This window comes from Theobroma cacao, chromosome 9, assembly GCF_053813885.1.
Source record: "Theobroma cacao isolate CCN51 chromosome 9, ASM5381388v1, whole genome shotgun sequence".
Lineage (NCBI taxonomy): Eukaryota > Viridiplantae > Streptophyta > Magnoliopsida > Malvales > Malvaceae > Theobroma > Theobroma cacao.
Window position 1 is genome coordinate 2,905,968 of NC_142647.1, and position 23,357 is coordinate 2,929,324.

Consider the following 23,357-nt stretch of genomic DNA (forward strand, 5'->3'; position numbering starts at 1 on the left):
TTTGTATTCTAACAATTACATATTAATTTTATTAAACTTAGCTTTAACTTAATTATTTATTAACTTTGAAATTAATATATTAAATTATTTTAAGTTAAGAAATTAATTACCATTAATTTTTAAAAAAATTACTGATAAAGAAGCCGTCTAACAAGACAAATGAAAACAAAAGAGAAAGAAAAGAAAAACAAACAAAATAGAATATTTTTATTATCTAAAATAAACTTTGAAAAATATTAGTTTGATTAATAGTATCTTAATATCACTTACTTTTCAAAAAGAGATAAATGGAGAAATTGTTTTTCAAGCTCTTAGAGGAATGTTTTATTTTCAATAAAACCTCGTAAACGATAATTATTTTTTAATTGAATTATATAATTTAATACATTTGATATATAATTGAAACATAATTTAATTTAATTTAATTTAAAAATAATTTTTAAAATAAATAAATCTTTTAATGATGATTATATCTGTTGGTGTCAATGGGATTTAAATGGATTTTAAAGAACTGACAAAATTGACTTCAATGCGAGTTTTTCAATAGACGTTATCTTTAAAACTTATTTCGCGTTTAACTTTGTATTGTACTTTACGAGAGTAGATTGTTAGATACACCTAAAGGTTTGTAAAGTTGTTTGACCTTAGAACTTACTTTCTGCAGTAAGTAGATTATAAAAAATTTGAAAGTTTTTGTAGTTGATGGGAACTTAAGTGTTTATGTTAATAGAACACAACACTTTTCTTATCCTTGATATTTCTGCACTTATTTTGTTGTTTATTTAATGTCTCAAAATAGTTAGTTACAAGCCTTTTATATAAGGTTGTAAGTGTCTCTTCTTAAATGATACAACCCTTTCATTAAGGTACTATTTTGTCTATAAGGTATTTTGACATTTTGTCAGACACAATTTTTGGATAAAAGTATTATTTCAATAATCATGTTATGAAAAAATAACTATTCATTTAATAAGATATAATATTTAAATTATAATTTAAAATAATAACTTTTTATATTTAACATTTGAGCTTTGGTGTCTTTTCAATTTATCTTATAACATTTCATTTTTTTAAGAGACGTAACTATTTACATAAAAACCTACTTGTAAATCAATACACACATTATGTCACTTTATGTGACATAACCTTTGAGTTAAGATAGTTTTTCATCATATGATATAACCTTTTGATTTTGAAAATACACAAACAATATCTAATGAAATCTCATAATTTTATAATTAAAGTAAAAAAAAGTGAAATAGAGAAAGAAATGACAAAGAGATATATTTATCTTTTATTTAAAAAATGAAATAGAGAATTTCCTGTGGGTTGGTTCAGAAGATAGTTCCCATAATCACTTGGTTAAATGGGACAAAATGTGCTTGCCTAGAGAATTTCTTGATGAATGTGTATGGAGTTCCCAATTTGTGGTGACATTGTAGGAAATTTAGAAAAGTCATAATAGGTGGGTTTTGACGGTTTTACGAAATACCCCAAAAGTTGTTTGGAGAAAGGCTCGAATTGCATCTAAAGAAATTATGAACAGTTTGGATTCTAAGCAAGCACAACACAAGACACCAAAGTGGCTACCACCTGCTTTGGGTAGCTTTTTACTGAATATAGAGGAGTTTATAAAGCTGGCTTAACATGTGCTTCTACAAAGGGTTGATTCGTAACTCCAATGGTGAATGAATTGAGAGGCTTTGTTCTCAACATTAGAAGTACTGATAGCTTGATAGTCAAATTATAGGGAGCGTCTACTGTTAGCAAGAAAGCTTACAAATTAGTTCATTGGTCTTGGAAGTTGATGCGTTAGTTGTTGTTTAGTTTCTCATTGCCTGGGTTGGATCTTCTCATCCTTATGATCCATTAATTTAAGATTGAATTTTGCTCATTCAAGAGGGATGGGTTACAGAGATTAGACATATTTATCACTAGGGGAATTAATGTCCAGATTTTCGAGCAAATTTGATCCAAAGTTGTCCTCTGGGCGTAACAAGATTGATAAATACTCATGAAGAATTGTGTTTCTTATTTAGGAATAATATATATGGTCCTCCTACTTTGAGACATTAATCGAGGTATCCGACGATTATATATAAAAAAATTAATATGATAATTAAATTATTATAATTTTTAAATAACAAATTAATTTTTAATCAAATTAAGAAAAATTAAAATTTTAAACAAAGAGTAATTTTATTTTAACTAAACCTCGAGAAATTGTTCGTCTCCTGCTAAAAAGAACATAAAGAATTACTAGTCTCCAACCCAAACACGCGGCCAAACAGCCAGTCGCTTTACGGGAATTGGCAAAAATAAAGAAGGGGCAATTTCGTCACCAAGCAATCCACGTGGCGAGACGTTGCCAATCCAACAACCAATCGCCAATCGTGCAACGCAACTCATCTTTTGCTGTCAATACGCAAGGGTAGGTTCGTCCACACATAATTACGTGGCGTAATCTCAACGGTCATTACAACTCACCAATGTAAGTTTCGTTTTTCGAATTTATGTCCAAAATTAATGTCCCAAACGAAAACACAACTAGGATTACAATTTCTCGTATATAAACACGTGTGCTTCACCGATTCTTCATTAGCTCCTTGCTCCAAAACCTTTAAACTGCTGTTCCTGTCCAAAAAGAACTGTTCTTCAGATCCGGTTAGAGTTTTCTCCAAACCTCTAACCTTAAATTCATTACTTTCTTGTTTCAATTCAATCTCGAAAACAACGACAATCAAACCAAACAGGTGATCTTCGATTCTCGGATTCTGTTTTTTGCTCTATTGCTTTGTTTTCTGCTCGAGGCTTTTTTTTTTTTTTAAATTAATCAGTCCGATTACTGTGTTTTATTTATCGTATTAATCTGTCTTTTGATGTTTGTTTAGATTTGTTTTTGTATTTTGATACTGTGTCGTTTGATCACCAATATGAATAACATAAGGCGCTCTCTGGTTTCTTTGATCATGGTTTGGCGAGCTATGCGATCAGTCTCTTTAAGCTCTGTTTCTTTTGAGTAACATAATTTTTGTTGATTATGTTTGTTAACCAGTGATGGCCGAGATTCATCAGGATAAATTTGCGTGATCTTCTTTCTGTTGTATTATGCTGTAGTATGATAACCGTTTCATCGTCAATTGTATTAGTTATCAAGCCTTTAAGATTGTCTATTTTTAATTTGAATTTGATGGCTTAAATATTTTACATTAGTTTACTTGGAGGTTTTAGGTAGCTAAATATGGAACTCTATGTTCTAGCTGTTAGATTGACTCTGGATTAACTGCTTCATGCGTTAAGATTTCAAGGCTTAATTGTTTGATGTTCTATTGTCTGTTAAATGCTTTACTTGTTATGTTCTTATGTTTCCATTTATTGAAACACTTGTCTACGAGCATTTTATAAGCACCAAAAAAACATTGTCATTGTAAATGGGCCATTCTGGTTTATAAAGAAACGGCCTGTACATGTTGACATAAGATTTTAGTCCTAAATTAAGTTGGTATGCTTGCACTCAAACATTTATATCAGATGGAGATTACTATTTGTTTTTAAAAATGCTGTTTTAGTTTGGGGTAGTTATTTATATGTTGCTCTTTTAGGCATTGTGGTGGTGCACTGACAGTGTTGGGAGATGTGAAATCTAATATTAGTTGTATGGTTCTGTTATAGATGTCTTACCATGTCTTATGTGATGCTTTTTTTGTTGCTGGTTACAGTCATGGCTGGACTTGCAACTGACGGATCACAGTATGATGCTCATCAATATGACAGCAAAATGAATGAATTGTAAGTTTTACATTCACCTCAATTTTCTTTGATTAATTCTTAGTCAGGTATACTTATATAGTGTCAGATTTCTGATTTTTATTGGCTCGTGATTATAGGCTTTCTGATGAAGGAAAAGAGTTCTTTACTACTTATGATGAGGTCTGTGAGAGCTTTGATAAAATGGGTTTGAAAGAAAACCTCCTAAGAGGCATCTATGCTTATGGTAATCTTAATTTTTTTCTAATAATTTGGCCTTTCTATCGTTGAACAAGAAAAATAAAAACGCATATGTTGAGGACCAAAATTTATGACACAATTCTTCTGTACAGGATTTGAGAAGCCTTCAGCAATTCAGCAAAGGGGAATTGTTCCCTTCTGCAAAGGTCTAGATGTAATTCAGCAAGCACAGTCTGGTACTGGTAAAACAGCAACGTTCTGTTCTGGGATCTTGCAGCAGCTGGATTATGATTTAGTACAATGTCAAGCTTTGGTTCTTGCTCCCACTAGAGAGCTTGCACAACAGATTGAGAAAGTCATGCGTGCCCTTGGTGATTATTTGGGAGTAAAAGTTCATGCATGTGTTGGTGGAACCAGTGTCCGGGAGGATCAACGGATCCTTGCTGCTGGTGTCCATGTTGTTGTTGGTACTCCTGGTCGTGTTTTTGACATGCTTCGTAGGCAGTCCCTTCGTGCAGATGCCATTAGGATGTTTGTCCTGGATGAAGCTGATGAAATGCTTTCCCGGGGTTTTAAAGATCAGGTCTATATCTTGCCTTAACTAGTATGAATAGTTGTGCATAATGTTTAGTGCCACATTCATTCACAGGAGTTTCTTGATTGATGATGATCATGATAATGATAACACTTTACGAATTAACTACTGCTGTAAGTACCTAAGCGCTTGGTGGCCAATTCAGCTAGAAAAATAAAGGACAGTAACTGTCTAGCTTAAATGAAGAAAAGGATGAAAGGAGTTTCTTCATCGTAGATCACTTTACCAATAAACTACTTTCGTAAGTACCTAAGTCTTAGTTGCCAATAAGTGCCTAGCTTAAAATGAATTAGCAGATGAAATCTAAGAGATGATGACCTTTTGTATTAGAAGACCTTGTCAGTCATGGTGGTGATGGTAGTAGTAAATATATTGTTGACAATGATTATTTAATATTTGATGATCATGAATCTATAACAGTACATTTCTGCAAGTAAGTACCTAGGTATTTGGTAACTGCTTTGGTGAGTGAAATCAAAGGAAATGTGTGTCCTGCTTATATTGAGAAAAGAATACTAAATCAATGGAACTACTTTATAGGAGGATGTTGAGTCACTGCTGGTGATCTTTACTAAGTTGCATATGTTGGAGAGGATATGTTTAGGACATTTCAAAAGCTTGTCTCTTTTCTATATGATGATGAAGATGTAGTATAATGTGTGATTATGGTGCATATGTGGTAGTTTGTATGCCTTGTGGGGATTCAGTTTCGCATATGCCTGACAATTATTTGTTATTGTCTTATGCTTTGTTCCGAAAACTATTACTTAATTTTTAACCCTTCTAATCTTCAAAAAAAAAAAAAAATATAACCCCTATCACCATGATCTCGTAATTACTTTTGCATTAGGATTATCAAACAATGTCCATTCCGTTATTAATTTTCTTCTACTTGGCAGTGTCATTAACTATGTATAAGCTGTCTGCCTGTTTGCTTCTTAACGGGCTTTACTTCTCTTCTGATGTGCTAAATTATGTATTAATATAGCTTTTAATGTTTGTGATTGATTGAGCCTAACGTCTTCTTTTTCAGATCTATGATATCTTCCAGCAACTCCCTGCGAAAATCCAGGTTGGTGTATTTTCTGCAACAATGCCACCTGAGGCTCTTGAGATTACGCGGAAATTCATGAACAAACCAGTCAGAATTCTTGTAAAGCGTGATGAGCTTACCCTTGAAGGTATTAAGCAGTTTTACGTCAATGTTGACAAGGAGGAGTGGAAGCTTGACACACTTTGTGATCTCTATGAAACTCTGGCCATCACTCAGAGTGTCATCTTTGTTAACACCAGACGCAAAGTCGATTGGCTTACCGATCAATTGCGGAGCCGTGATCACACGGTGTCTGCCACCCATGGAGACATGGACCAGAACACAAGGGATATTATCATGCGTGAGTTCCGTTCAGGATCTTCACGTGTGCTGATCACCACCGATCTCTTGGCTCGAGGGATTGATGTCCAGCAGGTCTCCTTGGTTATTAACTATGATTTGCCGACTCAACCTGAGAACTATCTTCACCGCATTGGTCGAAGTGGAAGGTTTGGGAGGAAAGGTGTTGCAATCAACTTTGTGACGAGAGATGATGACAGGATGCTGACTGACATCCAGAGGTTCTACAATGTGGTGATTGAGGAGCTGCCTGCCAATGTTGCGGATTTGATCTGATTGGTTCATTCTCATACACAAGAGCATACATGTCTGTTTGTTTTAGTTAGGGAAAGGTTAAACCGGATTTGGTTTGTTGGACTTCATTATAATTATTGTCTTTTTTTTTTTTTTGGTTCTGGTCTCCTGGGTTTTTGTGAAATCTTGTTTGTTGCGATGTTCCAAGGCTCAAATTTTGATTAAAAACAGAGATAAATGAATTTTCTTGCCCAACTTCTTTCTCTCATTTCATATTTTCCTTTCATTGTTTCTCCCTATCTGAACATATGGACAAAAGAAGATATCATCAAGAACACTATTTGTTGGTTCATTCATTCTCTTTGCATTATTCGTTAAATGGAATAAAATATCGATTGTGGCATTTAATTTCATGGGAGAATCGAATGATATATATATTCTGGAATATATCTTAGGAGAATGTATTAAACAGTAATGAAAAGGGAATATCTTATTTAGTTTGATTCAAAACATAACCGATACAGATTATTTTTATATTTTTTATATGTAAGATGTGCATAAATGAAAAGTTTGATGTCTCTTTATGTGCACATGCACGGTGATAGTTTTTTATAATACAAATTAACTTTATTAATTCGATACTTATACCTTTCAAAAATAAAAATATATCACTGTTATTAGTTTCCACCTAGTATTGAAGAGTTGGATTAGATGTCTCCTGTCTACGTAAGAAAAGTAATGAATCCAGAGAGACTGATTTGATTAATTTGTTTTTACCAAGTAATTTAAGCACATATGTCCTTTATTATATTTATATACATACATCGTTTAATAATGAAACCACCGGGCTTTTGAAATATTAAAAGTAACCTGGTATCCCTCCCGGAGACCAAAAGCAAAAGAAAAATGGAGGATCACAATAATTCACAATTCATATGTCCATAATTTTTCTTTATTTTTTGAGTGAAAATGTTAAACAAATTGAAAAGAGTTGGGCTCATGCATGGGAATTAGGTGTTGTTCGTGCCTCCCCCCTTAGCCAATAGCACCCATTCATGTTAGCAAAGTTAGAGAAGCATGTGGTGAAAGCACATGCACCTGATCCACCCTGAAATCATCACATGCTTAGCATTGAGCTGTCGACCCGCAAACCGGCTCATTCCCCTCTGTTCTCATGTCATGGGAATTTCATGCTCCTCCATACTCCATCCCTTTTAGTACGTGTCATTTCCTTTTCCAAATGATACACTTTTTCAGCTGAGGGGATACATATGTTTTTTTTGGGGAAGAAACTTGATTGTCTCCATATCCTTCCATAAATAATAATGGCTAGATTTCCTAGTATCTGTCCTTTGGACTAGTCTTGTAGTGAGTCAGGTCAGGGTAGTCGAGCATTGAGATGATATTTAGATGCTTAATTCTCCAATATTTTATATGGGGTATATATATGATCAATGGGATATTCATACATTCTAAGTAGTATTTTACTGATTTGGTGTTGACAGACATTAACATTACTAAAATGTTTTACAAATTCTGATTAAATGAATAAAGATCTTTTTGTTCCAAATCATATCAATCAAGATTATCATCTTGTTACGTAGGCATCCTTTGGTGGGAATTAAATTCTCATGTAGATTGAGTGAGATATGTAGGTATTTGTTACATGTGGAAGATTATGGAATATGTTTGAAGCTCTCTGTCTAACTCCTAGAGAGACATGTGACCAAGAAACTCCAAAAAAGAAAAAGAAAGGGAATTATCCCAAATAGATAATATTATTAGGTGATTCCTGATTGGACACCATTTAATAAGCAAAAAAACACAAAGATTTCACATTCCTGATTGCAATCAATTCTCTTTTCGCTTGGACTTCCATGGAAATACATGATGGAATCATTTCGGATGGGGAATAGATTGTGCTAGGAGTTGCAAAGGCAAAACAACAAACTCGTGGCTGGGTCTCAAGCCAGCAGGGTCGAACTTCCCCTATGTTGCCACTTGTAACCCACACGCATAAACCAAATCTCTAGTTGCCGAAAGTGGCACAAGATAGGATCCTAACGTGCTCTTTTACCTGCCGTTAGGGTTAGCATGGAAGAAAAAAAACACACAAAAGGCCCTTCCCCTCATAACTTAAGAAGATGCTTTGTTGAAGCAAGTTGTGGGCTGTGGGAGAGGGAGGGTGCCCTCTTTTCAACAGATGGTTTTTCTATTAAAGCTGCTGGGAAATGGGAATCCACATGTATGGCAGCCGCCTCCCTCATCTTCCACTCTTGAAAGGGAAAGTTTAGACCACAAACAAGAAATACCCCACTTCCATAATGGGAAAATTTTATAATTCTTTGCTTGTACCCACCATATGCCATCATTCTAAGTACAAATAAAGTAAGGAAATTAGGGTTATTCTCCATTACGAGACATTCTTATATGTTAATTGAGAAGTGGGCATACTCTTTTATTTTTTATCTAATATTTGTTAAAATTATAAACAGTTATGTCTTCAAAAAATTTAATTACTTAAAGTGGAGTTACTCGTGATAAACTAGATTAGGTGATTGGATCAACGCGGTTTACATCATTACATTAAATGGGAAGCATGCAAGAGTTGGGAAGAAAAGACATGTACCCCCCCAAGTAATTAATTAAGCGAAGGGTTAGAGGTAGGGGGTACTTTACGCAAGTATCAAATCTAATGGCGATTATACTACTGAATACGGAATGTAGGAAAGGAATGACGTCCCCGCGAACCACGCATTTGGAGTGATTGGTCGGAACATTGTCAATGATTCTTTACATCATTATTTTGTTTAATTAATATAAAGCATATATACTTTGAACTGCTTTAGCGCCGCATTGGATCTTTGCGTGGTCATGCGTTCATGACGTTGTGGTGAGCTCTCATTGGCTGATCCTATCAGAAACCCAATTGTTTCTTTGCTTTTCTTTTCTTCTTCTTCATCTTTCTTTTCTCTCTTTCTCTTTTCCCAAAGGCAATGGGAAGGGACCAGCAGTTTTTTGGGTCCCAACCTCACTGCATATGCCTTGTGGTATGCAAACGAGAAGGGTAAAATGATAGAGTAATAACCTCGAAGACAGATGGTGTATGAGTTTAACTTCTGTTTCTCATGACAATTCAAGTCATGAAGCTATTTCTTTGAACGCTCTCCTACATCAACCACTGTAGAAAATGTTAGTAATGGTTTCTGTGATCTCATAAGCAATGGCAATATAATCATGTCAGGGGCAATATATATAATTGAGAAATGTAAGGAAATGTTGTTGCTTTACTAAGCCAAAAGCTCGAATTAATGTCTACTACACATATCTAAAGGATTTGGATGAAAGTAACAGAAAAATGGAATGGAATAGGTAAGATTCATGGATCTTTGATAGTACCGTTTCCTACATTTTATGTGCTAATGTGGGAGAACATATAGAAGTAAGAACTAGAATACATGGGTAACAAACATGTATGGCAAATGGAGGTATGTATTCAACTGCTTAAGAGAATAAAAAAACCGTTGCAACAATCGAATGAGTAGTCATCTGTTGTGGGGGCTGCCCTGCTGGTCCATTCTTGAGTGTTCCTTTTTTCCTTGTTCTTCGTACCTGTTTGTTGGCACTAGGCACCTAAGAGGGTTTTTTAATGCGGCTGCTGCTGTGGTTCTGCTTTCTTTTTGGGGTGTAGACGCGTGATCTCCTTTGTTTTTGTTATATGGTTTGCTGCTCTTTTGCCGTAGCAGCCCTCATCTCCATTCATCTGTATCTCCAAAGAGGAAGAAAAAATCAACTGATGAGAACATCGAAGAAGATTTTGGATTTTTGCATTTGTTTGAGTAGATATCACGTACGAGATATATCCAAATGTGTAGAGTAGTTCTAGTTATTATAATTCTATTAACTTAAAACTAAATGAACTCTCTCTTTCAAAAGCAAGGCAAATAGTTCCAAAAGTCTTCTTCATGAAGCCACTTTTAATGTGGAAGAGAGCAGATTCATTCATGAGGCCCAGTTGAAAAGAGATAGGATTGAGTACTGATTGAGAGTTGAACACGATAAAAGAGAAAACTTGAGGATTGGAGGGTTAAGATATTTAGAATTACTAGATGCATTGGTAAGAGTAATTGAATAAATGAGTCTGGTTAGATTTGTATGGGCCTCTGGGGTGATAAAAAAGATAATGACTTACTTTCTTCTTCTTTTTTTCAATCGATCTCTGCACAATGGTAATAAAATAATTGGGAGTGACCAATAACAGATAAACCCACATTTATTCCAAACGTGATGCAACCACTCTCTTTTCCATTCTATATAAAGCCCTATGCTCCTTCAATGCTTCCCACACCAAAGCAAAGCCAAGCAAAGCAGAAACAAAGAGAGATGTTTCAGTAGTCTAATGGAACATTTCTGGGGTATATAGGGATGCATACCTAAAGGGCTGGGGGGGGGGGGGGGGGGGGGGGGGGGGGTGTCTTTTGGTTTCAGCTTCAGCATGCTTGGTAGGAAGCCTATGATCTAATCTCTCTGCTAAAAAGGGTTTTAGGGTAAGGGAGGTGACAGAAGAGAGTGAGCACACAGGGTGCTTTCTTGCATGCTTGGCTTTCATGCTTGAAGCTCTGCGTGCTCACTCTCTATCTGTCATCCACCTCTCTCTCTCTCTCTCTCTCTCTCTCTCTCTCTCTCTTTGTTCGTTCCTTGTGTGTGCATGAGCCTGTTTTAGACCAGCTAGGGATTTCTGTTTATTTTGCATGAATTTACTGTGAACACGCCAAACTTGGACATGTAGTTTGTACTGACTCTTCATTAACTTGCGTACTCGTGGCAAAGGAAAGAAGTCATAACAGTGCTCGTCCTTGCATTTGGCAAGTCACTGTAATGGGCTACAAGGTTCTTGTACTTGGCTTGTACTTTTACAGTATCAAAGCTGAACCATAAGCTCCATCGAAAGACCAAAGCCTAAAAAAGGTCACTGTTTTTGTTCTCATCATTCATCAGTGTACAAGGACAAGACCAGTTAAAGGAATGGTACTTGCACTCCAATTTCTCTTTTCCCATCGTCAGTTTAGGTTTCAGTCTCATAACCCTATATATATAGCTTATAGGGTCCATTTGTGCGTATGAAGTGTAACTAGCTAGATCTAAGCTGGGTTTTTAGCTAGTGAACTAAAGGGGGTATGAAGTATGAAGCTACATCCATAACTTTTTTTTTTTTGAAGATTAAAGAGGATCATTTCATTATATAGAACTATTACTTACAAAAACAGACAATTATCAACTGGTGTTCCTCCAATTAATACTGTCCTAGGATGGCTTACAAAAGAAAAAAAAAAACAGCGGTGACAGCAACCTGTTAAACTATACAGATGTGCATTTTGCTTCTTAATCTATTTTTTCGTTGAATTGAAACAGGTATACATCTCTCAGCTTCATTACCTAGCTATGGATGTAGCACATAATCTTCACATAAATGTTGCAGCCTATATATAAAAATTAACTTGTTTATGTGAAGATGCAGTTGCACTGTGGTCGGGTTTCCTCAGTTCTGTCAAGTTTTTATTTGCATCACACGATGTTTCATCTGATGAATTGAAGAATAGGGTAGCTCGAGTGAATTTCGTATGTCTTCCTCCTCTATTCCTCTTTACTTACTGCGATATATGATATGCGGATAAATGTCTCCTCTCCTTGCTTTGGAACCTGTTCTTCTGTTCATCAGATCTGTAGAGATACGTGCTCAAAGCAGACATGGAGGTCTTAACAGCACAACCAGAATCTACAAGCTAATGATCCATGAACATATGAGCTCGGTGTTTCAAAGATGACACAGCCATGGTTCTTAATTTGTTAACTCTTATCTGAAAAACCAACTGGTTCTTGGCTGGTAATAACAGTAAGAAGGCAACGATGGTGTCAGTTCATGAAGCAAAAAGACCTTGAAATCTACCAAAATTAACCAGGGAACTCGACATGTCCAACTTCAGCATAGAGTACATGGAAGTTTGAAGAATTTTTCTCAAACTTCGTTCTCTCAAGTACTAAGACCAAGGAGAAAGAAGGGTTTCCATTTCTTCCTTCCTTTCTTTTTCCCTTTAATAATGTATCCTTCCTGCTGGACGGACGCTTGAAATGCTGTAAAGGCGTTTTCTATGTTGAGGATTGATGTATTGTAGAGTTCAATTCTCTATGCGAGGGCACATGATTTTTACTTGGTGTATAGAATACTAGTATTTTCCTTTGCATGCTCAGCAGAAAAAAGGAAAACAGGTAATCTTTTTTCCTTGCAAGTTGTACCATTTTTAGTTATTTTACCCTCTTTTATCTTTGTTTTTCTTTGGTGGAGCAAATCTAATAAAGTAAAAGTTCCTTATGGTGCGACCCATTGAGATCTCGAGATTGCTATTCTGTGTGGTTAATGATCATTTGAAAATGAACACAAAATTCCTACCAAGCTTGGGATTAATCAAGGGATATAAGGAGAAGGGAAGAGGCCATTCTCAACTCTTTGAGGTACAATTTTTATCTGTCTTACTCGTGATCTTGTTGTATATGCTTGTCACATTTTCAAGCACTGGGACAATCTTAATTTTTTCAATACAAAGCTGTGTTGATGTTCTTGCATGTCTGAACTGTAATTCGTCGATCCTTTGCTTCAATGGCTTTCCTTTTCTGAGAAACAAATGAGTTCATCTTCACCGTTTGAACGTTTACATATCAGAATTTGGCGGGTAAGTTTTAAGCAAATGAAATGGTATGATCTTCATGATTGATACAGGAAGCGAAAATGGTACAACTAGGAAGAACACCAAGCTACAAAAATGAATTCACTTCTGATTAAACATAGGAAGTATTTTTTTTTTAAAAAAGCAAAATTATGGCAAACTATCATTAACGTGAAAGCATTAAGATGCCTTTCAATCTATTTGGAAATACATGATATTTAGTGCCGAAGTAGGGATATGCTCCTTGAACCTGTCCTCTGGAAACCAAGAGCTGATTAAGCTTTGAGACTGATCGGCTGCACTTGCTTTTGCCCACTTGTCTACGAGCCTAAAACCAAATTGAGATGCAGCTGAAAGTAGAGACGGCTCGTCAACTCGCCGAAAGATATGACAGAGAATTAGTGCCGGCGCTTCGTCCCTGCCAGCACTTCTGTTAGATGACATCAAATCTCTTGCAGTTGAAAACAAAGGTAAAATAGCTTCAGGAATGTAAGTAACATCTGTTCCTATGATTAAATCAAAGCCTTCAGGATTCAAGGCTTTAATGGCTTCGATATCATCCCTATTTCCCCATTCTAGTCTCTTCGTAATAAGTTTAGTTAAAAATGGTGGTCTAAGGTTTGATGTGATATTTTGGGTCAATAACTCAAGTGCTTTTCTATCTCCGTCAGTGGCAACCACAGTGTTTGCAGATCTGACGGCAACCATTGAGCAGATGCCTCCACAGCCGCATCCCAATTCCAAAACCCTTTTCCCTGCGACAATATTTGGATTTCTTGCAAGGATAGCAGCCATCAAACGAGCTGATTCCCACAACATCAAGCCAGTTGATTTGCACGTGTGTTGGTACTCTTTGGATAGTACTTTGATCTTGAAATTGTGGCAGTCAAGCTCAATGTTAATAACCTGAGGAAAATATAGGAAGAGAACAACTTGATGTCTTTGAAGCATGCAACATAAAAGCAGAAGCATGCAAGTTGAGATCAGCTAATGAGACAAAAGTCCAAGTTAAAATTTAATTCATAATTTAGAAATATTGAATGCAATGAAGGAAGATACAAGAAGCGGAAGAAGAGCAACAAGGATTACATTTCTTGTCCAAATTAAAAAAAAAAAAAAAGAAATGGAATTATCTTAGAAATAAATATAATATTCAATGTTCAATAAGTATTCAAATCTTTACCTCATTATCATTAGTAGTTGGAACTCCAAACATTTCGACTGCCATACCTTCAGACATGTCAACCACATCTTCAACAGGCTCCACAACAGCCTTAGTAGGAGCCTCTGAACTAGGGGAAGAGTTTACACAATCTGAATAGCGAAATACAGCTTGGACCCAACGCCTAAAATCACAGGCAATACAATTCCTTCAGGGCAAATGTAAAGTTCTTCCAAGAAAAGTGGAGCAACTCAAAAGTTGGAAATCAGAATTAGTTATCATCCCAGAGGGCAAAAAGTTTGTTCTCTTGCTAAGTCATTGATCATTTACCGATTCATCACCAATTCACGTGCTCGATTCTCAACTTGTTTGCAACACAAACCAAGTTCTTCAGCATCAAGTCCTTGTTCTTTAAACAAGCTTGTCAAGAACTCATTAGAAAAATAGAAAGCACGCTGAAAAGGAAAGCGTTAGATCGTAAAACATCTGCCTTACTGAAAGGCAAAAATACTAAGATAAATGCATAACATGAATGGTACATACAGTGCCATCACCCCTGACATAGAAGTTTTCACTGATTTTTTGATCCTTGCCAGAGAACCTTTCCTGTCAACCAAGGTATATATATATATGGAAAAATACATATCAGAAGCAGACAAGCCACCATGCTAAGATTCACTAGACATCAAATGGTTAGAGATAGGATCAATTTAAACAATTTAGAATCCAGTAAAAAAGGGAAAATATATCCTACAATAAACTTAATAATGTTCTGCTTCAAATACTTGAATAATCAGTGTTCTAAATCAGGATGCTTCTATTGTTCAAATCATGTCATTACACACGAAAGCACTCCAAGTATATTAAAGGAAAAAAACCAGCTGCAGATCAGTAATCGACTGCAGCATAGATAGTCGTGAATGCATTCCCTTAAAAGTATAAAACAAGAGAGAATTTGCTTAATAGAAGCAAGCAGCTATGTCTTAATGACCATTTTCACCTGTAAGCAAGGTGAGCATTACCTTTATACCCATACATGTGCCTGCATAATGAAACACACACCACCAATCCAATTGAACAAAACTGAAATCTAAATTTCCTGGTATTGTAAATATCAGCTAAGGGCAAACAAGCCCTTAAATTTTTTTTTTAGCTCAGCAACAAGACCTTAATTAAAGCACCAAAAAATCAGAACATATATTCTCAGATTATTACAAGAAACTATGAAATCATAACAGAAGTCCAGCACATTAATCTTAATAAAAAAGTGTGCATAGATCAACCTGAGCAAGGTCTCCAACAGCATAGTCTCGAAACAGCACATAACCATTTGGCTGGAAAGGCAAAAAAAAAAATGGAAAAAGAAGAAAGGTACCAAGTTTAGTTTTGTATCAGCAAGGTAGATAAGAAATCCTGATATATTGCTGTGATGCAAATACAGTTATTACTTACCTTGAGAACTTTTTTGATGTTCTGCAAGACTGAAGGCATCTTCTCTGGGGATACTGCAGATAACACAAAAATCTACTTAAAAGGTCAGCCGCTAATGTATAATAAACATCATAAATGAAACACAAACATATGGACAAGGAGAAAATAATAATATATCAAAATGATTATTCAAATACCATGGTTACAACATCAACAGAGGCTGGAGAAATCTGTTTGCTAAGGTCATCAGTCGTCAGGTCACAGACAAAAGCACTGACACGAGTCTCAGTGAACTCTTTATGTGCCTACAATAATAAGGGAAACAAATTCATTCATGCTGCAATAACTATTTAAACTAGATCTCTAGATAATAGGTATTCAACCTTCAATTATGAAAAATGGAGCAGTAAGAGAACAAGAAACTAAACCTTAACCAAATTAACTGCACGGGGTGAAAAGTCACATGCATGAACAAAAACATCTGGGTAAGTGGCAATCAAAGGGAATACAGCATTTCCAGCTCCACAGCCAACCTGCTTACCAAGATCACTCACATTAACTCTATAAATATAGCAGCTTTACAAGAGGAGAATTTAAGAATCTTCCCACAAAGGCACTACTTAGCACACACTATAAGGAAAAGTTAGGTCAAATGCTATCACAGTTTATAATGATGTATGAAAGAAAATAGTGACCAAAAATATAAGTGAAATAGTTGACGAAACAAAGATCATGGGACTAATTTATCAACCAAAGTACTAAATGCAAGTAGAAGAAGAAAATTAGAATCTCTAGCTCAACCTACACAGATAAAAAAATAAATATTTGCCACAAAATTCCCCAGTAACAATAAGGGCATCTCAATTAAAATTACCAGACTAAATTAGAGAAATATAATAAGAACTCATACAGAAGGCAGAAAAGCTAGCACAATTCCACATTTACTCGAACTCAATTAACAAGTTCATGTTCAAATAAGCTGGCAATAACAAACAACCTATTGCTGAATTAAACTCGGAAATAAAGTTGGTAGATACTGATTATGTGAAGGAGGATGTTAGGTGATTTACCTCCAGAATAACTTTTCTTCCACTTCCCTGAGTAAATAGAAAAAAAAAAAGTAAATATGGAATCAAAATGTGTTAAAGAATTATAAAATCAAATATATGGATAAGAAAATTCTTATCTATGACTCACAGAGAAATACTGATCCCACTCCTTGTCCAAGTAGTGCCGATCTTTGAAAAACTGAAGCAACAGGAAATGGACAATGTCAAAAAGCAGTAAAAATAATCAGGGTAAAATTCTTGTAGCAGTGATTCTACTGAAGTTGCAAATTTTCTAGAAGTGAGCCAAAAGGAGCTTTGCACACCAACCATAGCTAGTACAAGATTAAACCAAAATTTGTAACATGAGAGTATTGATCTCTGGCATCTGAGCAACTATATCTATCATTGCATTAGACATTACCGACCAGCAACATGTACATTGCCAGTCCAAATTCTGGGGCTTAGTAATGGTAATAGCACATTAAAGTAATAACAAAGTGATAGTAGCGGTTGCTATAGGAGGGGAAAATGACTGAAGAAAACTGCGTGGGGAAACTTACTCTATCTTGATGCCGCCTGTAGAATTGATCCCAATACTTCTTAGCGTCTCTTTCATACTTGTCTGCAAACAGAACGTTTGGTTTAAAGGAAAAAAAAAACAATAAAACTGCACCTTATCAACTTGATGTAGCCATGAATTGAGAGCAAAACAACTATTATTGAGCACCTCTCCAAAAGGGAGAAACTCCAGGGTTAGTGGTAGGGTATATTTGTATCCTCTGTGACTGTGCCGGTTGTTGCTGCTCCACATTGTTTTGCGTATTGGAAGCCATCATTGGATAAGACTTATCGGTAAAAGCAGATTAAAAACAAAAAGGACGTTACCAAACATCATGAAAATTGAAAAGCTATGATATATTAGATCGCGTCATGGATTAGCGTCAATGAATAAAACACGAAATTCAGCACACATTTCTGAAACTTTTCCTTTTCCAGGAAAGCAAATGTCAGCTACCCATTTTTTTTGTTGGTTCTGATTGAGACTAATATGAAATCCAATTCGCAAATCTTAGAGGCAAAGCAATTAACATAACAATCATGTTTTATTCGATTCACGCATGATCTCGTAATGGAATCCAATATTCAATGCAGAATTATTTTTTTTTTTTAAAGAAAGAAAGTTATCTACCTGTTTTACTCGGCGTGGATGCAGGAACAGGGGAACAGAGGAGAGAGAAACCAAAGAGTTAGAGACAGAGAGGGTTTAGGGTTTTCGCTGCTGAAGCTGAAAGCTTGGCGCCTAAAACGCAACGTTTTCGTACGTGTTTTCACTTCTTCTTCACCGTTAGGTCCCCGCGTTTAACCAGATACGATTTCGGTAACTTACGTCTCTCCTCTCCAGATATACTGGGAGGGGGAAATAAGCCTGAACAAATGGTGTTCGTTTCTAATTAGTAAAAACGTGATCCTTGCATTGCTTCTCAAACAGAAATCTGATTGAACTTTAGCAGTTAAAAAAGCCCTTTTCTTCATAAATATTGGTTGAGAAATCACTGCATATTTTTATTGTAAATGAAAATAATCAAGAGCACCAGATGAAACTCTAATAACTCCTATTCCTTTCTAAATTTGTGAAACTGAATTGTTAATCTTTCCTCTATAGTACAACACATCTATAATATATTCTGAGAACTTTTTCCAGGCATAATTACAAACAATTAAGGCAAAAATTTGCAAAGGGTTAAAAATAAAAGAATGGATAAGTAAAATTAAGTGATGAGCTTCCTAGGATGCATCCCCAAGCTTTTCATCAGTTTGCAAAGTGGGAATGTTGTGCTCCTTCTCATCTGCATTTGCGCTCCCCGTTTCATCAACAGCAGGTTCAACACCATTTTCCACAACAGGCTGAGGCAGGTCACCGTTTTCTGAAGTGGTCTTTTCCTCTGCATCACTAACCCGTTTAGGGGGTTCTTTCAAAGAAGAGATTGTCAACAGGCGACCAACTCCATCATATAAACTCTTTGCATCCAAGATAAGAGCAGCTCCAGCAGGGTAACAACGCCCAAAGCATGTTGCACAATGTGGGAAAGCAACCTACAAATGAGGGAAGTTGTCAGTACATGAAATCTGTCAAATATGATTTATAGCTAGAATTTGTAGGTGACAATCGGCCCAATTTTATTAGTAGCACCTCTATGAATGCTCGACAAAGTGAAAGGAAGAGCCCAGACTCATTTTCTCTGAGCATCCGCGTTGCATTGTATCTCAATAGAGAGTCTGAAACAGCCTGCAATCCCTTTATTAATTCTTGAGCAAGAACATTCTTCAAGCTTACTGGGGCACAAGGACGTAGCTCATTCATTGCACCAGAAACACCTGAAATCACCAGAGAGAGATAAGTCAAATCAAAGAAAGCAGCAATTCTCTGGAAAAGAAGCTTTGACTTAGAAAATTCAAGGAATTGAATGAAAATTATCACGATAAAATAACTAATTCCGCAGACAACTGTCAGGTTATATATAACTTAGCAACCATTTAAAACAGCTAACCTCAGGAAACACCTCAGTTTCTGATGATCCAGTTGTACAAAACCAAAACATGGAACCATCAAAACTTTGACTTACGAACTAAAAATGGTACTCGTTTGCCTTTACACTCAACATGAGGGTATTCTGTAAGAAAATAGCTTGAATTTAAAAGTTAAAATGACTAATGCAACTTAACTATCACTCCCTTGACAACTCTAGTGTCATTTAGTCCTCTGATAGTTTTATCCAAACCATTTGTTTCCGAACAAACCCACCATCTCAACAAATTTAACGGAAGAAGTAACTTGATTACATATTTGAGAAGCCATCGGTGTGGGAAAAGCAAGCGTCAAACTTACCATTAATAAACACCGCAAGAGGTGGATGTTCCATCAGATAAGATGGTGGAGTTACATCCTCCTGACTTTCTTCACCAATACTAGTTGCTGAAAAGCCAACCACTGGCAGTGGAACCCAACGATGTGAATCCAAAACTAACTGAAGCCAAGTAAGACAAGAAGTTATGGATTACCAAGCTGTAGACTTCTGGCTTCAAGAAAAAGCAGTGAGCCAAAATTGTATCACCTAGGCAACTAATCCATTTTGAGGACACTATTAAAATGAAAATCCTAACTTTGTCACTTTATGGCATACCTGAAAGTTTTCAACTGCTGTATTCATATTCTTTGAGAATAAATTGAGCACCGCCCTGTAAAGTGGTGAAAGCCAATGTAATTGCCCATATGGATAACAAGTAGTTAAAGGAAACTAAAAGGAAATTTTTTTTTAAAAAAAAGGGGACTATGCATTTACTCTTCAAAAAGAGATGGGAGCAAGCCTCGAAAATCCAGCCCAACCCAACCAAGTCCCATTGCACAATACTGCCAACAAAAACAAAGAACAGTACCATTATCAAATTCTGGATGCAACACATTTTCTTGTTTCACATGAAGAATGACCATGATTAGCCACCTAGAACCAATGTTTCTTTTCCATCATTACTCCTTCCTTCCAAATGAAGTGGTGTTTGACAGAAAAAAGCACAACAGTACAGTTGCCAACAACAATAAAGAACAAAACCATCATCAAATTCTGGATGATGCACAGTTTCTGGTTTCACATGAAGAATGACCATGATCAGCCACCTAGAATCATTGTGTCTTTTCCACTATCAACTCCTCTGTTACAAATGAAGTGGTAAAGAAGAAAAAAGCACAAAAGTAGAGTTGCATTACTGCAAATCTGAAACCAGGTTATCTTTCAGGTTTGCTCAAAAGCGAAAAAGGTATTGAATACAGGTTTTTGTTGACTATGCTATTTTTATAAATTATCAAGTAAAATGACTAATGATATTTCTCCAGATTTAAAAAATTTTATGATTAAACAACTATACTTGATACATATACATTATGATTAACAGCTTTTAGGAAGTGAAGATGACATGAATAATTTTAAATTCTCTCACCATGCTCTGATCCAGAATATTTGACAGTGATCCACCTTCTGTTATCTTTGGAAGCATAACTTTAAGAGTTTTAAGGTGTGAAGTAATCTGATGCATAGCCCAACTAAAAAGAAGTCCACCATCATAATTTTGTTCACTGCCAGAAGTATCATCAGCAAATATTGCTCGATATTGGTTAACAACATCGAAAAGATGCATTCTATGACAGCTTATCATCCCTTTTAGATACTCATAAGCATTTCTCTGATCCCAATCTTCAAGAATTCCAGTGAGCCATGACTCTCGGCATCTCAAAAACTGAACCATAAAATAATGCTGTCAGAGGGGGACACATTAAAGTAAAACTGAACAGGGGGGCAGTAGGGAGTATACTCAAATGATAAAAGGAGGGAATGGGAAAGAACTTGGTGAAGTAGCTCCATAAAAGTTACCTGCAATCGCATTTCATACTCACTAAACACTCCTATTCGGCGTAAATATCCAATAATCCGAAGGCACTCTGGTAACTGCAATACACAGATCATATACTTGACTAAAATTCCAAATAACATCAAGTTACGTTCAAAGCATATGTTCAACATCACTTCCAAACAAATACCTGAATATTAGAACGAAGCTTCTGGAGAAGCTGAGAGAGAAGAGATTGGGTTGTCTGCCTAACTTCTGCAGCCAATGCTTGAATAACAGGTAATCTTTCAAAAAGAGAAACAGAAATCTCAGTCAGCTGTCTTCCAAATGTTACAATGGAACGAAATAATAGGGGTTAACTCACTTGGGGTGCATGGTTGATAGTTTGCAAACAAATGCTTCTAAATCAAGAGCTTCATCATAATTTCCATTCCTTACACATCTGCAGAAAAAAATATTGAATTTAATGACACACTCTACCATGTATTCTGTAAGACTAAGTGCCTCACATTTACAATTGTTCAAGCACATACGTGTCCATAAGCTGAGGAATCTCAAGCAAGTCAAGCAAAGCACTGTGGTTTGCTAGCAGAGTCTGGTTCATCTTCCTTTTCTCCAAAATCTGTTCTGCAGATTCAATAAACTCCGTGCAACCAGATGTCAGGTTTGGGATCTCAGTTATCTGCAAAACCCAAATCCTATATATAAGCATGCCTGCAAAAGAAGCTTTCTAAGAATTAACAAGAAAACTTAGTAGATCAATGCATCACCAATTCCAATCTTCATAGGATTCCTAAGTCATGTAAGGCCACTTTATTTTCTCTTTTAACTTGAGAGTTTCCACTTTGTAACTTTGTGGTTGCCATGAGATTGATTCCCTCTTAGAAGTAGAGAAACCTGATCTAGCTCATTGGTCATCAAGATATAGAGGTTCTGCCTTCTTTCTCCTCTTATTGAATTTTGTACATACAAATATAGACAGAGAAGCAAATACATCAAATGACAAAAAACTGCTCTTAATTCATCGCTCAGCGAGAAAATCCAACAGTATGCCCTCACGCTTTATCTCAAGATGCTTTCACCACTAATTCAACGATCACATCAAACACCACATAAATGGAGCTTTTTTACTAGGCAACCACTATCTCAAGATCCACCAGATGGACGAGGAATGTATAGAATGCCTTAACTAGTCCATAAAATCACACTTCTTATTACATAATTTTAGATCCTAATGAAACATCTCTCCGATTGAAACTTTTCAAGAGTGTGCAAAGCTCTTTTAAAACAATTATAGAACCTGCTTGAATTTTGGTCCCAAAATGCCAGTAGCAAATTAAAAGAAACTGTTCATAATTGTTCAGTTGCATGCATTTTACTCTTTCCTAATCTTATAATGTAGCCTACTTCAAAATCAGTGCATACCAATCAATCAGATCAAACGACATCTCAGTGAAGCAAATAATTAAGTGCCAGAACCTTAAAAAAAATTTAATATGAGATTGTATTTATTAAGAAAATGTAATTACCAGAGATTCAAGATGCTTATCGATAGAAGTAACTTCCTCTTTGATCGCAACCAACGCATCGGAGGCAGCAATGAAAGCGCGGTAATTACCAACCGCCACTTCTTGCATTTGCCTCTGAATCCTCTCCGCATCAACTCGAAGAAGCTCCGGCTCCTTTATTTTAAAAAAATTACAAAAACAGCAAAGACGATTCAATATCGAACAACATATACAAAGAAACGAATAGAGCAAAAGAAAAATGAAAGAAACGGACCTTATGGAGGCGATCGAGAGTGAAAGAGAGGAGCTCGGAGACATAAGGCTGTTGAGAGACGGAGGCAAGAGGGAGGAGACCGGCCATGGCAGACGTCGGTGACGCCAATGTGGGGAGGACGTCGTCCCCATTCTCCAGTTCCATTACCATTGTAAAATTAGGGATTTGTTGGATCCTCTCTCGGAGAGAGAAACAGATCCAGAATCTGTTTGAAGTAACGGAGATTGAGTTTCGCTCGGTACAGCTTTAGCTAGAGCTTTGTCTCTGGTTCCGTTTTTTGGATCTGAGAGATTTTGGTACTGAGGCCTCCGATAGGTGAGGGGCGGGCTAAATCTTTGGCCATGTCAGCATTTCTGGTGGGGACCCGATTTGTGCCCGCCCGAATATCATCGGGCGACCTTGACCGTTGGATTTTCTTCATTTCTTTTTTTCTTTTTTTTTTCCCTTTTATTTTGGAGGAATTAAATTTATTCTTACTAAAAAAATAAGTTGGTCCTCTAAGAAAATTAACTTGTAACATATTCTTGATTCTTAGGGATTTTTAACAGGTAAAATTTTCATAATTTTTTAGATAATTTAATTCGAACTTTATTATTTATTATTGGATTAATTTTTTAAAACCAATGATTTTAAATTTTAA

At 36.0% G+C, this 23,357-nt stretch overlaps 3 protein-coding genes across 3 annotated transcripts; 1 reads left to right on the forward strand and 2 right to left on the reverse strand.

The window, feature by feature from the left end:
- The first annotated feature begins 2,597 nt into the window (after positions 1–2,597).
- LOC18588092 (eukaryotic initiation factor 4A-9-like) lies at positions 2,598–6,425 on the forward strand. The gene is made up of 5 exons (XM_007012262.3): positions 2,598–2,753; positions 3,720–3,789; positions 3,888–3,994; positions 4,101–4,531; positions 5,577–6,425. Exons 2-5 carry the CDS (start codon positions 3,722–3,724, stop codon positions 6,210–6,212), a joined length of 1,242 nt encoding a protein of 413 aa, XP_007012324.1. The 5' UTR covers positions 2,598–2,753; positions 3,720–3,721; the 3' UTR covers positions 6,213–6,425.
- A 6,511-nt stretch (positions 6,426–12,936) lies between these two features.
- On the reverse strand, positions 12,937–17,969 carry LOC18588093 (S-adenosyl-L-methionine-dependent methyltransferases superfamily protein). The gene is made up of 13 exons (XM_007012264.3): positions 17,724–17,969; positions 17,262–17,379; positions 17,095–17,156; positions 16,683–16,733; positions 16,556–16,582; positions 15,914–16,018; positions 15,683–15,790; positions 15,507–15,578; positions 15,338–15,388; positions 14,598–14,660; positions 14,385–14,509; positions 14,076–14,238; positions 12,937–13,798 (listed from the first exon to the last, which is right to left on the reverse strand). The coding sequence occupies exons 2-13, from the start codon at positions 17,368–17,370 to the stop codon at positions 13,085–13,087; spliced, it is 1,650 nt and encodes a 549-aa protein (XP_007012326.3). The 5' UTR covers positions 17,371–17,379; positions 17,724–17,969; the 3' UTR covers positions 12,937–13,084.
- A 161-nt stretch (positions 17,970–18,130) lies between these two features.
- LOC18588094 (conserved oligomeric Golgi complex component-related / COG complex component-like protein) lies at positions 18,131–23,032 on the reverse strand. The gene is made up of 12 exons (XM_007012268.3): positions 22,718–23,032; positions 22,465–22,617; positions 21,469–21,617; positions 21,300–21,377; positions 21,126–21,219; positions 20,959–21,033; positions 20,528–20,824; positions 19,876–19,943; positions 19,717–19,771; positions 19,422–19,560; positions 18,726–18,910; positions 18,131–18,628 (listed from the first exon to the last, which is right to left on the reverse strand). The coding sequence occupies exons 1-12, from the start codon at positions 22,865–22,867 to the stop codon at positions 18,320–18,322; spliced, it is 1,752 nt and encodes a 583-aa protein (XP_007012330.3). The 5' UTR covers positions 22,868–23,032; the 3' UTR covers positions 18,131–18,319.
- Positions 23,033–23,357: the final 325 nt, after the last annotated feature.